This window comes from Bubalus bubalis, chromosome 24 (genome assembly GCF_019923935.1).
Source record: "Bubalus bubalis isolate 160015118507 breed Murrah chromosome 24, NDDB_SH_1, whole genome shotgun sequence".
In the NCBI taxonomy this organism is placed as follows: domain Eukaryota; kingdom Metazoa; phylum Chordata; class Mammalia; order Artiodactyla; family Bovidae; genus Bubalus; species Bubalus bubalis.
In genome coordinates this window covers 3,433,770-3,448,381 of record NC_059180.1, presented here as the reverse complement: position 1 = coordinate 3,448,381, position 14,612 = coordinate 3,433,770, and the positions used below count along the sequence as shown (strand labels likewise).

The window sequence follows — 14,612 nt, the reverse complement described above, 5'->3', positions numbered from 1 at the left end:
CTCCCAAAAGGGGCAGGGTTGACCCTCTGCCCTCTGTGTCCAGGGCAGCAGCAGCGGGCATTCATTGGACGGGAGGGTGGGTGCGAGAAGCCCCCGCGGGCTCTGCTTCACACACACGGGAGACATGGTCCCTGGGGCCACAGGCCAGTGGAGTGGGGTGGGGGGGTGCAAGGCTCAGAAAACCGCACAGCAAACCCTCAACTGCAGGGTGGGAAGAGCCTTTCAGAGACGCTCCGGGCTTCCGTGGGAGGCTATCCGCACAGATCACAGCGAGGTGGCTGACCTGGGCTCCGCCTCGTCCGGAGCCACTGGGGGCCCGGGACCTCCTTCACTCACGCGCTGGGGGGTCAGGGCTGGCTCTCCCAGGACCTCAGCCGGGCCTGTGGCTGGGACGCCCCCATGTGGGTGAGTCGGGCTTCTCTCCCCACTGTGAGGGGCGCGGGCTGCCCACCAGAGATGTGCCCTCAGACCTGGCCGTCACATGGGTGCCCACGCCTGACGTCCACACACACTCATGCTTACACATATCCACTCACAGCTTCACGTGCACACAGTCACCAACACTCCAGCACACGTGCTCATGTCTGTACACTTGCACACACCTGACATTCACACCCCCCCACTCTCACAGGCAAGTCCACAGACACCCCTGCGTTAGTATTCACACCACACACTTAGGCCCCACCCTTTCTCACACATTCAGACGAACACACAGATTCACACTGTCACAGGGTCGCACACTTGCTCACACACCCACACTGATGCCCCCATGTTCACACGTGTCCACTCACGTGTGTACGTTTACACGCACACACGTTGATGTATGTGGCGTTCATCCTCACATCCACCCGCACTCACGTTCACACCCAGTCACACTCAGACCACCCGCACCCAACGTTCGGGCACACACTCCATTTCCACATCCCGTGCACGCTCACATGCACACACACGTGACACGCACACGCGTTCACTCACCCACACAAAGGGATGGCATTAATTCCACACACCAGTTGGGGAACACAACCAATTCACTGAAAGGCAGACTTTTCTATCTTGCTCTTCCCAGGGAACTTGAAAATTTCCGAGAGGTAGAACAAAGGGGAAGAGAAATCACCCCAGCCCTCCCCAGCCAGAGAGAACCTCCGCTGCTGTTTTTGTTAATGTCCTTCAAGCCTTTGTTCCGGGCTTTTAGAAACCGTCTGTAGCTGTGATCACCGGATCGCGGTCCTGTGCACACGCATGGTGATGCAGGCGGCTGCCTGTATTCTCCCGGACTCATCACTTTAATAATGCAGTTTGCTGCCACCGGCCGGCTGGCCCCCCACTGTCGGACAATTAGGTTGTCTCTAATTAGTCACTCTTCCGAGGAAAATGGCCCGAATACCCTTGTGCTGGAGCATTTTCTATATTTAGAAAGATTTCCTTAGGAGAGACTCTGGTTAGCGAGATTTCTGGGTCTAAGGGAGAGTTTTTAGAGGCAAGGAGGAGCTTCTAGGAAACTGGAAACACAGAGCTGTATTTGAGGAGTGGGTTTAGCATCTTTGCACAGGATGACAGCCCCCATCTCAGCCCTTGGCCTTCAGGATGCGGAGGTCACCTCTCAACTGCGTCCCACACGGGAATTTTTATTTTCTACGTTCCCTGATTTCAAATGCACTGACTCCCCAGAATGGAGATGATGGTGAAGGCGTCCAAGCGAGCAATGCAGATCAACTAAAAGTAATAGACTTAAGATGACGTAGGGGGACTTCCCTGGTGATCCTGTGGCTAAGACTCGGCACTCCCAATGCAGGGGACCTGGGTTTGATTCCCAGTCGGGGGAGCTAGATCCTTCATACTTCAACTAAGAGTTTGAATGCTGCAGTTAAGATCCTGTGTGCCTCAGTGAAGATCCAGTGAGCCAAATAAATAAAAAAATTTTTTCCTGCAATTTGGTGATTCCCTACCACATGCATCTGTGTCCAGGGAGGGTGGTGACCTCTGGCTGCATATTCCCCAATTGAGGCTCCTAGTCTCATCCACAGTCCCAGCCCCTCCCGCCCACTTACCTCCTAAACGGACCCTGGGCCTGGGTCCTGGCAGCATGAGGCCCGGCCATCTGCAGAGACAGAATGTGGCCCCCAAAGCCACCTCCACCCTCATCCCCAGACCGCAAAGGGGGATTATGTTTGCAGCTCATGAGGCTTTGAGATGAGCGGTCCTTCTGATGGGCCCAGTGGAATCACAGAGGTTCCTGAAAGTCCAGGAGGGGGCCTTGAATGAGGCCTCGGCCTGACGCTGCCAGAGGAAGGGGTCACAAGCTGAGGAAGCAGGTGGCCTTTGGAAGCTGGGAAAAGCCAGGAGGCAGACTGTCCTCTAGTGCCACCAGAGGGCCACAGTCCTGGTGACACTTTGATTTTTACCCCAGTGAGCCCCGGGTCAGACTCCTGACTTCCAGAACGGTGCTCATTGACATGATATCAGCGATAGAAAAGGAATACACGGCGGTGGGGGGGGTCCCCAACTCTGTCTCTGCACTCAGAGCCCACCAGGAAAGCGAGGCAGGAGAAGAGGGGGGTGGAAGAGGGACTGGAGGGAAGTGCAGGCTCGCTTCCCGTGGGTGGGAGGACCTCTCAGTGTGCGCGTTTTCATTCTCTTCTTTTTCCAGATTTTCTACCATGGGCACAGATTAAATTAATGCTGAGATGGAAACAAAAAACACACATAAAAAGAAAGTGAATAAAATAATGTCATTAAAAACATATTCTAAAAAATAGAAAAGAAGGAAAATAAAAAGATATTCTAGGATGACGCTCTCAACGAAAACAGATCATTTCTAGATCTATTAAAAAATCGTTCACTGCCTATTAATCCCAGAGGCAAGTTGCAAGATTCTATACAAGATATGATGACCTATTTCAGTTAGAAAAAGTCCTTCCTACAGCAAGTTTGTGCAGAGCAAAATCTGGACCAGCACAAGTACACACCAGACTTTGGTGGAGGAGTCTTTAGGGGAGTGGGCTACCAAAATGAGGCTGGGGGCTTCCCTGGTGGTCCAATGGTTATGGCTCTGAGCTTCCACTGCAGGGGGCACAGATTTGATCCCTGGTTGGGGAAGTAAGGGGCTTCCCTTGTGGCTCAGACGGTAAAGAGTCTGCCAGCAAAGTGGGAGACCTGGGTTCAATCCCTGGGTCAGAAAGACCCCCTGGAGAAGGAGATGGCAACCCAGTCAGGTATTCTTGCCTGGAGAATCCCATGGACAGAGGAGCCTGGCGGGCTACAGTGCATAGGGCCGCAAAGAGTCAGACACGACTAAGCAATTAACACACACGGGAAGTAAGGTCCCACACGTTGTATGGCTTGGCCAAAAGAAAAACAAAAAAAACCACATACGTTTCTTGAAAAAAAGACAAAAAGACTGGATTCCACGAGAAGCAACATTTGGGTAATTCAGACCATCGCTGGGGTGGCAATGGACCCCCCTCAAATTAAGGTGGTGGGAGAGAGCCTGGAGCCAGCCCTGGGGGCGAGTGGTCCAGACCCTCCTCCCTAAGTATGGGGGCAGTGAGCCGTCCCAAGACACCTTGGTGGTCTGAGAAAATTCTTCAAAGACGGAGCCCAGTTTTCACCAGAGAAGCTGTGAGCTCTGTGCTTCGTTACCTCGTTCTCCAGAAAAAACTGCGGAGGCTTGGCTCCCTCCACAACAGCCGTGGCCTGCCCACTGGCCAGCCGCTCTGGGCCCCGCGCCCGGGACACTCAGTCTCAAGCCATGGAGCAGTGCCCCCTGTTCCGAGGGCAGGGTGGGGAAGGCCTGTGTTTCTTTTAAACTTTTCTTTAAAAAAAAATCAGTACAGAAAATCACAGAAAACAAACAGCTTGATGAGTTAGCATAATGTACTGAGAGGCAGGGCTTCCCCGGTGGCTCAGACAGTAAAGAATCTGCCTGCAATGCAGGAGACATGGGTTCGATCCCTGGGTCGGGAAGATCCCCTGGAAAAGGGCATGATAACCCCACTCCAGTATTCTTGCCTGGAGAATCCCACGGACAGAGGAGCCTGGTGGGCTGCACCCGATAGGGTCACCCAGACTCAGACACGACTGAAGCACATGCTGAGAAGCAGAGTTCTTCAGCTCCAGCCGTGACCACCTGCCTCGCCCACCTGTGCAGGCGGGTCCCCAATGACACTGCAGCCCAGTCTCACAGTTTTCGTTGCTGTATCTTCAGGTCCTGTCCAGAGGGTCCCGTCTGTCCCTTTCTTTCCTGAACAATTAATATTTGGAGCGCCCGGGCCAGCCCACCTGGAGAATTTCCCACGGTCTGGATTTTTCCTAACCGTATCCCTCTGTGCCGATCTGCACGGCCTGTGTTTCTTGCCGATGCGCAGCTGGATCCAGAGGTTTGATCAAACTCGGGCTCAGTTCTTCATCATTAACAGTTTTTTTTTTGTCTTAAATGTAATATTTGGAATAGGAATATATATTCAAGTGACTCAACAATGAATAACAGGAGTGGCCCTGGTGGCCTGGTGGTTAGGGTCCTGCGCTTCCATTGCCGGGGCCTGGGTTCAATCCATGGTCAGGAATCTGAGCTTCTGTGAGCCAGGCAGCCTGGCAAAACAAACAAACAGAACAGGAAATTTCCCAGCGGTCCAGTGGTTGAGACTTGGCCCTTTCGCTGCCAGGGCCCACTTTAATCCCTGGTTGGGAAACGTGGACCCTGCAGGCAGGCTGTGCGGTCAGGCCACAACACAAACAAAAACAATGAATAAATCTGAGAAGATTCCTGGTAAGATGGCCCTTTCTTACTCCTGTCCCCCAGGCCCCCAGTTCACCACCCATTCCTCTCTTCCCAGGGAACCACCGCTTTGATTCTTTATATCGGCCTTAATATGATTATTGACTCCATCCCTGCCCCTCTTTTAACCACCATACCCATCTTTAATTGCACAGCTCCGTGGCACTGAGTACTCTCACACTTTGCAGCCATCCCCACCACCCATCCTCGGAGCTCTTCATCTTCCCTAACGGAAACTCTGTCCCCAGGAAACGCTCACTCCCCCTGTCCCTCCCCAGCCAGTCCGGGCCCCCATCCTTCTGCTTCCTTCTCTGCAGTTTGACTATTGTAGGTAATTCATGTAAGTGGAATCATATAATGCTGTGGTCTAAATATTTGTGGCCCTACCCATAAATTTATGAGCTTCCCTGGTGGCTCGGATGGTAAAGATTCTGCCTCCAATCCAAGAGACCTGGATTCGATCCCTGGGTCGGAAAGATCCCCGGAGAAGGAAATGGTTACCCATTCCAGTGTTCTTGCCTGGAGAATTCCATGGACAGAGGAGCCTGGTGGGCTACAGTCTATGGGGTTGCAAAGAGTTGGACCTGACTGAGGGAAATTTATATATTGAAATCCTAACCCCCACAGAGATGGTATTATGAGGTGGGACATTTGGGAAGTGATTAGGTCATGAGGACAGAGTCTTAAATGGGGTAAGTGCCTTGTAGGCAAGACCTCAGAGAGATCCTTTGCCCACCAAAGACATAAGATCCAAATACGTCAGAGCTTTTCAAAGCCCCTATAGATAACTCATTCTTTGGCTATTTGGTTAGTCTCTTATCTATTTATTTAACTCTTATTCTGGTTAGTCTGTTACTTGTTCCAACAGTTATTCATTGCCTCAGGCAGCTGCAACATTAAAACACTTGCTTGTAATTGTTTTAGATAAAGGCCCCTCTGTGAAATACTTTTTAGCACTGAGTGAGCTCTGACTTAGGTTAAATAAAGGTAATTTTTTCCAATGAGGTCTTCCATGGAACCACCAGACGTGTCCAAAAATGCCAGGTTTTTTAAAAAATAAAGCTTTGGAAGAGCCTCAGCTCTGTTCTACTTCTTCAGGGGCTGGGAATGTGGGCTGTTAGTTTTCAAAGCTGTTGCTGAGCTAGACAAAGGAAGGTGGGATAGGACAAATTACAAATCCACAAAGCTTGATTCCTACTGGAAATCAGTTGGTTTTCTTGATTAAACACTCCCCTGGTTGCTGCAAGCCTCTGGTTAATTTCCAGCGTTCTGCAGAAGTTGCTTTTGATCATTTCTGCCAGTCTTCTCCATTGATTTTATCAGGGATGAGCTTTTGAAGGTTCTTGCTCAGTCACTTTTCTCCTGTCACCTCCCCATTCAGTTTTGGCAGCTGTGTGGTATTCCACTGGATGGATGTGTTGTCATTTATTTAACTCATCCCCTGTGGTTGGAAATTTAGATGGTTTTCAGTCTTTTGTGATTACCTGCAATGCTACAAATTAATCCCTTGAGTATCTGTCATTTTACACATGTGCGTGTATCTATAAAATAAATTTCTAGAAGCAGGAATAGCTGGGTCAAAAAATATATACATTTGTCGTTTTGATAGATATACTGCCCAGATTGTCTTCCACGGGGATTGACTGAACCAATTTACATTCCCAGCAGCCCTGTACAAGGAGAAGGAAATGGCAACCCACTCCAGTGTTCTTGCCTGGAGAATCCCAGGGATGGGGCAGCCTGGTGGGCTGCGGTCTGTGGGGTCACACAGAGTCGGACACGACTTAGGAGTAGTAGCAGCAGCAATGTACAAGAGTCTGTTTCCCACAGCCTTGCCAGCAGAGGGTGTTCTCTAACTTTCAGATTTTGCAAGCTTGGTGGGTGAAAAACAGTATCTCTGTGTAATTTAACTGAGCATTTCTTTTATGAGCAAAGTTGAGCATCTTTTCAGGTTTTATTTATACATTTTTTTTTTTTTTGCCACATGGAGTGGCTTGTGGGAGTCTCAGTTCCCCAACCAGGGATTGAACCCAGGCCCTTAGCAGCAAAAGTGCTGCATCCTAACCACTGGACTGCCAGGAAAGTCCCAAATGAACATTATTTTATTAGGGGAGAAAAAAATGATTTAAAAGCTGAATTCAGCATGATAATAGCAATTAACAGGGAAAGTCTGAACAAGGTACAGAAATAACGCAGAAGAAGAGGTTCATTCTGCCTGGAAGGGCCAGGGAGAAAGCGTTCCTAGACTGAAGTCAGTGTAGTCTGGAGTTGAGGGGCTCATCAAAGGTTGCCAGAGTCAAACCCCAGCAGAGTTAAAAGCAAAACCAACCAACAGGAGACAACTGGTACCCATGTGTGTGCCCAAGCCTGGCTCATCTGACAGCCATGCCCCCAAGCAGGGCTCAGGGTCCTGACCTTGCCCCCAGAGGGCAGAAGCAGCCAGTGTGGGAGCTTAAAGCATCTGCTGGGCTTGAACTGTCTCTGGTCCGCTGAGAGCAAGACGTGCCAGTGGTAAGAAGGGCTGGGAAGCACGCATTTATTTCTATAAAAATAAAGGCCCTCGGGAATTGCCTATGGTCCAGAGGTTAGGGCTTGGCACTTTCACTGCCATGGCCTGAGTTCAATCCCTGGTTGGGGAAGTAAGATTCTACCAGCTGCATGGTGTGACCGAAAAAAAAAAAAAAAAAAAGGCCCTCATTTCCCTAATACAGAGAGCACCTATGAATCAGCATGAAAAAATAACAGAACAATGAAAACCCCAGTGGCCTTTAAAATACCTGAAAAGATGGGAAAGAAAGTGAAGTCACTCAGTTGTGCCCAACTCTTTGTGACCGTATGGATAGTAGCCTGCACCAAGCTCCTCTGTCCGTGGGATTTTCAAGGCAAGAGTACTGGAGTGGGTTGCCATTTCCTTCTCCAGGGAATCTTCCCAACCCAGGGATCGAACCCAGGTCTCTCACATTGTAGACAGACACTTTACCATCTGAGCCACCAGGGAGGTCCAAAAACGTGGGAACTCCCTGGCAATCCAGTGGTTATGACTCTGCACTTTCACTGCCAAGGGCGCGGGTTCAATCCCTGGTCAGGGAACTAAGATCCTGCAAGCTGTTCAGCATGGCCAAATAAATAATAATAATAATAAATAATGTTCACTTGGAAAATCTAATTAGTGTAGGTAAACAACAAAAAAATAATTCAAGTCCCAATATTAATATTTTGGAGTATAACTTCCTATCCTTTCTTTTTGGAGTATTATGTGTATGTATATACTGAGAAAATAAAGATGGGGTTATACCCTACAAACAACTTTACCCAATGTTCTTTTTTTGGCCAGGAAGCATTCAGGATCTTAGTTTCCTGACCAAGGATCGAACCCATGCCCCCTGGAGTGGAAGTGTGGAGTCTTAACCACTGGACCGCCAGGGAAGCCCGTGACCAGTGTTCTCTTTGATTGCTTATGTGGTGCACAGGTTTCTGCCTCACCTAAGCTGCTACGCTGTGATTTGTGACAGCTTTAATGACTGACGCACGCTGCTGACCAATCCCCAATGGTTGGACATCTAGCTTGTCTCCAGATTTGTGCTTTTGTAAACGGTGCTGCAGTGAGCAGCCTTATAAACTTAGTATTGTGCATAACTTTCTCTTCAGGACAGAAAAGCAATCTTAGAAATAAAATAAAATAAAAGGTGTTTAGAATTTGAGGTGTCAGCACACACTGCTTTGTTCACCCCCATCTCCCTGGTCATAGGGCTTCCTATCACATGGCCCCCTGGCCCCCTGGCCCCTCTGGCCTCAGGGGCCAGGGCTCCTCTGGCCCCTCCCTGGATGGTGAGACCCCTTTGCCCGCCACGAGAGGACCCTGCTCGCCCTCCCTGTCTGAGCACTCAGGCTGGGCACACGGGGAGGAGCAGGGGCTGTTTGCCACGAGTCAGGCTCTGGGAACCCTCGTGTCTGTAAAAACAAAATCTGAGGCTAGGGATCTTTGTTCCTAACATGTGTTTAAACTTCTAAACGTTAAAACCAACCAACCAACCCCTGGATACAGCAATGCCGTCACCCTCACGCACACTGGCCTGTGTTTTACGTGGATATGGGTCGTGCTGGGCCGGGAGGTCACGCCCGAGGGTCAGTGACACACCCGGGGGTGGGAGAGAAAAGAAGTGGTCTAGAGTCCTAACACTGCCTGCGTGCTCGCCCACCTGCGCCCCCTGCACAGTCAAGGCTGCTACAGGGCCCTCTGTGCAGCTTGTAGTCTGAGCTCTTGGGGGTCGCACCTCCCCAGGCCCAGCGCACAGTAGGTCCCGTGTGGGGTTTGGGGGCCTGGGCCGTGGACCCTGGGATGGCTCTGAGCCAAGTGCTGCCAGCCCCTGGAGATGAGGGAAGCTGGCTCAGACGAGGCCCCTGGGCCCAGGGTGGGGGAGGCAGCCGAGCACCCCGGCCTTGCCCACTGCCCCCAGCCCGCCGCCCCCTGCAAAGGCCCCTGAAGCCCTGGAGCATTTGTTCTCAGGCTGAAAAGCTTTTTTTCTTTTCCCTCTGTCCCTGGCCCGTGGTTTTTTTTTTTTTCCTTTCTTTTTGGAAGCAGCACTGTGCAGAGATAATGGTGCTTCTGGGAAACGAGGCTGAGAGTCTTGTTTGTTCAAAGAAAATATTTTTCTTCCACACACAAGTGCTGTGTTTATGCTGTAAATTGCCCTCCTCCACCACTGTCCTCCTGCCCCCCTTTCTTCTGGCTTCTGTCCCTCCTCGAGTTGGGCTCAGGCAGGGGCTGGTGGGGTCTTTAAGCCCTCCTTCCTGGAAGTGGAGTCCTGAGCACGCTCACCACCACCCCGCTGTAGAGGGGTTAGGGGCCTGGGGATGCTCTGGTTGAAGGGGGGCTGTCATGGGTCCTAGAGGGCCCCCCTGACTGGTCACAGCCAGGTCCCCCACCTGGTCGGGGGCTCCCTAGCCACAAGCCTGCCCATGAGAGGCTTTGCGTACATATCTGAGATGCTCCAGGCCTGACCGCCCATGGGCAGAGCCCTTGGGGTCGGGGAGGACCTTCAGCCTCCGTCCTCGGCCTGGGCTCTGGGGTCACTGAGGCTGGGGTGACCTGGTGACAGATCCCGGGGGTGCCACGGCCCCCTCCCCGGCCCCAGAGCAGCTGCCTCTCCTTCCTCCAGAGCTCTCGGGACTCTTCCAGCTCCCAGCCCAGGCCTGCCCGGCCCACAGGGCACAGCTTCCAATTCTCCTGACCCACCAAAGCCACAGAAGGCTGTGTGCAGCCCTGCCCCCGGCCCCACTCTCACACACACACCCACACACACCCACACACACACAGGTCCCGCCTGCCCTGAGGCACCTGCAGAGCCTGGGGTCCCTCTGGCTGCGGCCTCTGTGTCCTCCTGAGCACCCCCAGGCCAGGCACCGCGTCACCTGCCCGCACTTGTCCCTCTGTTCACCTGCTGAGGCACGTCCACCTAGCTTCGGGGATTTGGTCGTTACGAATAAAGCTACTCTGAACAGTCATGTGCAGGATCTCCTGTGGATGTCAGCTCTCATTTCTCTTGGGTAAATAAATTCCTTGGAGGAGAATGATTGTATCGTGGTAGGTGCCTGTTTAACTTTGTAAGGAAACTGCTGAACTGTTGCCCAAAGGGATGGCGATATTTGCACTCCTCCCAGCTGGCTGCGATGCCATCCAACCATCTCATCCTCAGGATGGCATCTCCCGCTCCATGGACATGAGTCTGAGCAAACTCTGGGAGATAGTGAAGGACAGGGGAGCCTGGCTTGCTGCAGTCCGTGGGATCGCAAAGAGTCGGACACGACTGAGCGACTGAACAACAGCAGCAGCTGACTGAGAGAGTGCCTGCTGACTCACATCCGCGCCAGCCCTTGGTGCCGTGACTCTAGCCTTTCAGCGGTTCGAGTACATGTGTGTCCCCACATGGCTTCCATTTGCATCTCCCTAGTGACTAATGATGTTGAACATCTTTTCATGCACTTATCTGACATTAGTGTGTCTTTGGTGAAGTATCTGTTCAAATATTTTGCCCGTTTTTTTCCAGTTGGGTTATTTGTCTTACTATTGTGTAAACGTTGTTGTTTCCTAACAGCTGAACAAATCCTTTGTCAGATATGTCTTTTCTCCCGGGCCGTAACTTGCCTTTTTGGCTTTTTAACATAATGTTTTTCAAAGAGCAAACTTTAAACATTTCTTTTGATGAAGTCCAATTTACGGATTTTTTTCTTTTATATCGACTTTTTGTGTTGTTTGTTTCAGAACTTTTTCCCAAACCCAAGGCCACTAAGAATTTTTTCTTATGTTTTCTTCAAGAAGTTGTGTAGCTTTAGTGCTTACTTTTAGTCCTGTGATCCATTCTTTTTATTAAACACATTCGCATCGTTATGCAACCATGACCACCCTCATCTCCAGAACATTTTCATCCTTCCAAACTGCTCTCTGAACCCATTAAACACCAGCTCCCCCGTGCCTCCTCCCCCAGCTCCTGACAGCCGCTGTTCTACTTTCTGTCTCAATGAATGTGATGCTCTAAGGACCGGACTTAAGTAGAATCATACAGTGTTATTTTGTGATGGGTTTAATCCACTCAGCCTAATAATGTCCTCAAGATTCACCCATGCTGTAGTGGGCGTCAGAATTTCCTTCCCTTTAAAAGGCTGAAAGAAGCATTCTATTGCCCGGGTGGACCGCATTTTGTTAAACTGTCGATGGACACCTGGATTGCGCCCACCTTTTGGCTCTCGTGAATAATGCTGCGATAAACAAATGTCTCTTCAGGGACCTGCTTTCAATGCTTGTGAGTGTAGATCCACTAGGACTGCTGGATTGTGTGGTGGTGATTCTACAGTTAATTTTTGAGAACCTCCACGCTGGTTTCCCCAGCGGCTGCATTCTCCATTTGAGGTTCCCACCAACACAGCACAAGAATCCCAATTTCTCCGCATCCTTGCCAACACTTGTTGTTGTCTGTTTTGTCTGTGTTAGTGGCTGTCCTGGTGGGTGTGAAGCGGTTATCTGTTTGTGGTCTTTTTTTTTTTTTTTTTTAATTTATTAAGTGAAAGTTGCTCAGTCGTGTCTAACTCTTTGCAGCCTCATGGACTATACATTCATGGAATTCTCCAGGCCAGAATACTGGAGTGGGTAGCCTTTCCCTTCTCCAGGGGATCTTCCCAACCCAGGGACCGAACCCAGGTCTCCCACATTGCGGGTGGATTCTTTACCAGCTGAGCCACAGGGAAGCCCGGTTTGTGGTCTTGGTTTGCATTTCTGTGATGCTTGGTGATGTCCAGCATCTTTTCATTTCCTTGCCGGCCATTTGTCTGTCTCCTTTGGGAAAATGTCTATCCAAGCTTGTTGCCCATTAAAAAAAATTTTTTTTTTAATTTTTATCTTTTCCTTTGCCCAGTTTTGAATCCAGTTTGTGTATGTTGTGAGTTGATGATCTTTTCCTAATCTTACTCTAGGCCATCCTCAGCTGTCCAGCCCCAGGAAATCGTCACCACCCCACTGAACACCCCTCCATCCTTCCTCCTGAGGTTGCTGGCTCCCCAAACCTCAACTCCTGCTGCCTTCTTCACCCACAGGAGTCACCTTCTCCCTGCTCCATGCAGGCATGGGAGACTTCATCTTCTGCACCTATGGAGGCCAGGTGGGGTTTAACTGGACAATGTACAGTCAGCCAGTGAGGGGGCATTTCTGTCTTCATTTTTTTTTTTTCATCTAGAGTGTATTTAATGTCAACTAGGTGTAAGATACAGTGAAAGCTGTGGGTTTTCCAGTAGTCATGTATCGAGATGAGAGTTGGACCATAAAGAAGGCTGAGTGCCAAAGAACTGATGCTTTTGAACTGTGGTGTTGGACAAGACTCTGGAGAGTCCCTTGGACTGCAAGGAGATCCAACCAGTCCATCGTAAAGGACATCAGTCCTGAATATTCATTGGAAGGACTGATGCTGAAGCTGAAGCTCCAATACTTTGGCCACCTGATGCGAAGAGCTGACTCATTGGGAAAGACCCTGATGCTGGGAAAGATTGAGGGCAGGAGGAGAAGGGGATGACAGAGAATGAGATGGTTGGATGGCATCACCGACTTGATGGACATGGGTTTGAGCAAACTCTGGGAGATGGTGAAGGACAGGGAGGCCTGGCGTGCTGCAGTCCAGGCGGTTGCAGAGTCGGACACGACTGAGCGACTGAACAACAGCCAGGTGTTAGATGCTGAGCCGGGATTTCAGTTGTGTGCTCGAGTTTATGTCCCAGAAGGAACAAAAAGAGGCTGTGTTGGCTGGCCCCTAGGATGGCCCCACGACCCCAGCCTCCTGGTATCCCTCCCATGAGGTCCCCTCCTGTACTGGGTGGGCCTGACCTAAGTAACAGGATATTGCAGAAATGGTGGAGGCTAAGTCAGAAGGACGGGGAGGCCTGGCATCCATGGGGTCTCAAAGAGTCAGACACGACTGAGCGACTGAACTGAACTGAAGTCAGAAAAGACATTATAGCTCATCTCCCTCCCTTGGATCACTTGCCCTGGTGGAAGCGAAGTGCCGTGTTGGCAGGATGCTCAAGAAGCCTTGTAGAGCCGTCCACGTGGTAAAGAACTGAGGCGTCCTGCCTGCGGCCACCAGAGTTACCCACCTGGGGTGTGGAGCCTCCAGGCGGCCAAGCCTTCTGATGACTGCAGTCCCAGCCAGCAGCTTGACTGCAACCTGCGGGGAGACCCTGGGTCAAGAAGCACACAGCTGAGTTGCTCCTGGATGCCTTCTGCACCGGAACCCCTGTGAGGTAACAAATGCTTATTGTTTATTTTTCTTTGTTTCTGTTTTTTAAAAAATATTTATTTACTTATTTATTTGGCTGCACCAGGTCTTAGCTGCAGGATGCAGAATCTTCAGTTGCAGCAAGTGGGATCTAGTTTCCTGACCAGGGATTGAACCCACGTCCCCTGCATTGGGAGTGAGGAGTCTTAGCCACTGAGCCACAAGGGAAGTCTCTGCTTATTATTTGAAACTGTTAAGTTTCAGGGTAATTTATTGTCCAGCAACGAATAATACCTGCAGGTCTTCCCTGGTGGTACAGTGGATAGAAATCCACCTGCCAATGCAGGGGACCCGGGTTCAATCCCTGGCCCAGGAAGATTCCACATGCCGTAGAGCAGCTAAGTCTGTGCACCACACCACTGAAGCCTTCATGCCCTAGAGCCTGCACACCGCCACGGAGAGCAGCCCCGCTGGCCCCAGCTACAGAAAAGCCCGTGTGTAGCAAGAAGACCCAGTATAACCAAAAATAAGTAAATGAAAATTGAAACCAAAACAAAACAAATGCCTTCAGATGTCTATATAAACAACTATTCTAAGGTAGGGAGTGATAAATTTCACCAGACAGGGACAGATAAACCCTTATAGGATTTGAGTGGTGGGAGAAGTGTTTTCCATATGCAGGAATCAGGAGAGGCTTCATGGAGGAGGTGAGAATGACTACTACTAGTCAAAGCTATGAATTGAAGCGTCACTTGGAGGAGAGGGCAGGTGAAAGGGGAGAAGGGAGGAGACAGGTGCCCAGTTGACAGAGGTCACCCCATGTGTCCTCAGCTCTTGGCCTTTTTGTTCTAGGGGTTTTCTTATGGTTGTGTGTGTGTGCTCACGCTCAGTCATGTCCAGCTTTTTGCAACCCACTGGACTGTAGCCCACAAGGCTCCTCTGTCCATGGGATTTCCCAGGCAAGGATACTGGAGTGGGGTGCCGTTTCTTTCTCCAGGGAATCTTCCCGACCCAGGGATCCAACCTCCATCTCTTGTGTCTCCTGCATTGGCAGGCAAATTCTTTGCCACTAAGGCAGC

The 14,612-nt window shown here is 50.6% G+C and overlaps 1 protein-coding gene across 3 annotated transcripts in view; it reads left to right on the top strand.

Annotated features, from left to right (window-relative positions):
• Positions 1-12,603, top strand: part of FBXL18 (F-box and leucine rich repeat protein 18) — a 40,102-nt gene extending 27,499 nt beyond the window's left edge. For 2 of the 3 annotated variants that reach the window (XM_044936412.2, XM_044936410.2), the window contains exon 5: positions 12,242-12,602. In XM_044936412.2, the coding sequence (XP_044792347.1) occupies positions 12,242-12,437 (196 nt within the window). In that variant the 3' untranslated portion in view covers positions 12,438-12,602. Of the gene's footprint in view, positions 1-12,241 lie in introns of all 3 variants that reach the window. The other variant, XM_044936414.2, reaches the window with a different exon arrangement.
• The last annotated feature ends 2,009 nt before the right edge of the window (positions 12,604-14,612 follow it).